General features: G+C 54.9%; 1 protein-coding gene across 1 annotated transcript; it reads right to left on the bottom strand.

Annotated features, from left to right (window-relative positions):
- Positions 1-367: 367 nt before the first annotated feature.
- LOC120357967 lies at positions 368-1,419 on the bottom strand. The gene is made up of 2 exons (XM_039450118.1): positions 1,057-1,419; positions 368-979 (listed from the first exon to the last, which is right to left on the bottom strand). The coding sequence occupies exons 1-2, from the start codon at positions 1,417-1,419 to the stop codon at positions 368-370; spliced, it is 975 nt and encodes a 324-aa protein (XP_039306052.1).
- Between the last annotated feature and the right edge of the window lie 442 nt (positions 1,420-1,861).

Genomic DNA, 1,861 nt, shown 5'->3' with positions numbered 1-1,861 from the left:
GGATACTGAACAATAGCGGCGGTCTTCTCTGGATCGACCGTTAACCCTTCGCTTTGCACGAGAAAACCCAGATACTTTACTTGAGATCGACAGAATTTACTTTTCTCCGGGTTAATCGTGAGCCCCGCGTCTCTAATACGCGCAAATACTTTGCCCAACCACGTAAGATGTTCTTCAAAAGTCCGCGTCACAACAACGATATCGTCGAGATACGCAAAGGCGTGCGGTTCCATCTCCGGACCTATTAAACGATCTAAAAGCCTCTGAAACGTTGCGGGCGCTCCCGTTAGGCCATACGGCATCCGCGTAAATTGAAAAAGTCCCTTACCCGGTACCGTAAACGCGGTGTACTCTTTACTATCTTTCTCTACGGAATCTGTAAGTAAGCTTGGCTAAGGTCGATGGTCGAAATGTAACCGGCCGGTCGAAGTTTATCCAAAATCGCGTTCATGTATGGTAAGGGGTACGCGTCTTTCTTCGATACTTCGTTTAACCGGCGAAAATCTAAACAAAAGCGATACGTGTTGTTCGGTTTCTTAATCATGACGATGGGCGTAGACCATGCGCTATTCGAGGACTCGATAATACCGGACTCAAGCATCGAATCGACCTCCGCATAGATCGCTTCTTGTACCCTAGGCGACACGGGATAACAATGCTGTTTAATGGGCGCGTGCCCGCCGACATCTATACGGTGTTCCGCCAGCGACGTCGCTCCGAGTTTCGCGGGCACCCCCGGTATCTCCGACGCTAAAAATTCCGATAACCGCGCGCTCTCCTCGGCCGATAGCTCCTTCAAGCCGCCTGGCTGCGCTGTCTCGGCGCGGACGGTTGGCGCCTCCCCCTCGCTTGAAGAGTGTCCAACGATATCGGTCGCTTCTTCAGGCGCCGAATCTCGCGAGCTCCCCTCTCGATCGGCTCTCCTTCCGTCCCCCGTTCCGGCACAGAGTCCCCGCGCGCGAGTGCGGCCCAGAGCGAACTCGTGGTTTCAATTTCCAGGGGATATTGTCGCGTGATATCATCCGCGAATCCCCAGGTACTTCTCGCAAAATTAACCATAACACCGAAAGCTGTCAAAAAGTCCATACCCAATATACACGGTAACGCTAACGTCTGCAACGCGTACACGCTCAAGGTACGCGTGCGGTTTTCAATTTCGAGAGGTACCTCGACCTCCCCCCTCACTCGCGTCGTCTGGCTGGTCGCAGTCGTCACGCGGCGGTCCCTAGCCCGGCGAAACCGATATCCCAACGATTGCACTAATTCAATAGCGGCCGGACCTAAAAACGTACGACTCGACCCGGAATCCAATAGAGCGCGAATCTCATTACCCGATATCTTAACACGAATAAAGGAGAGGCTTGATTCCCTCGCCCCGAACGAATTACAAACGAAATCTGCGCATACCGGTATCACCATATTATTGGGGGATGCATTGCCAGGAGTCGCGTTTTCCCCCTTCTCCGACTCCCTTAGGCGTTTCCCGCACAATCTGGGCACGTACGCAACGTCACTCCCGCCTTGCCGCACCGATAGCAATGAGTGCGCGGAGCGGATTTGCAGTCACGCGCAAAGTGGCCCGTCTGATCGCAATTCCAGCATTTGCCGGGATTGCTACGGTGCACACTTGTAGACGGGGTGGCGGTCGAAGGACCCGCCACGGCGGTGGTCGACGGCGCGGTTGTCGCAGCGTCGCTGCGAGCCTTCGCCTTTTTCCCCCTCCCCGCGCGCGACGATCCACCACTTTCATCTAGGCCCGATATCTCTAATGCCGCGAGAGTGTCATTCAATTTTCCGCCGCGTCCCCCCTCCTTTGAAGGACGATAGGCTAGATCGGGGAATAGCGATCGCTCCGGCGGTG

The sequence above is a fragment of the Solenopsis invicta genome, chromosome 5 (assembly GCF_016802725.1).
Source record: "Solenopsis invicta isolate M01_SB chromosome 5, UNIL_Sinv_3.0, whole genome shotgun sequence".
NCBI classification, from domain to species: domain Eukaryota; kingdom Metazoa; phylum Arthropoda; class Insecta; order Hymenoptera; family Formicidae; genus Solenopsis; species Solenopsis invicta.
Note: the sequence above shows the minus strand (reverse complement) of the source record. Positions and strands in the feature narration are given on the sequence as shown.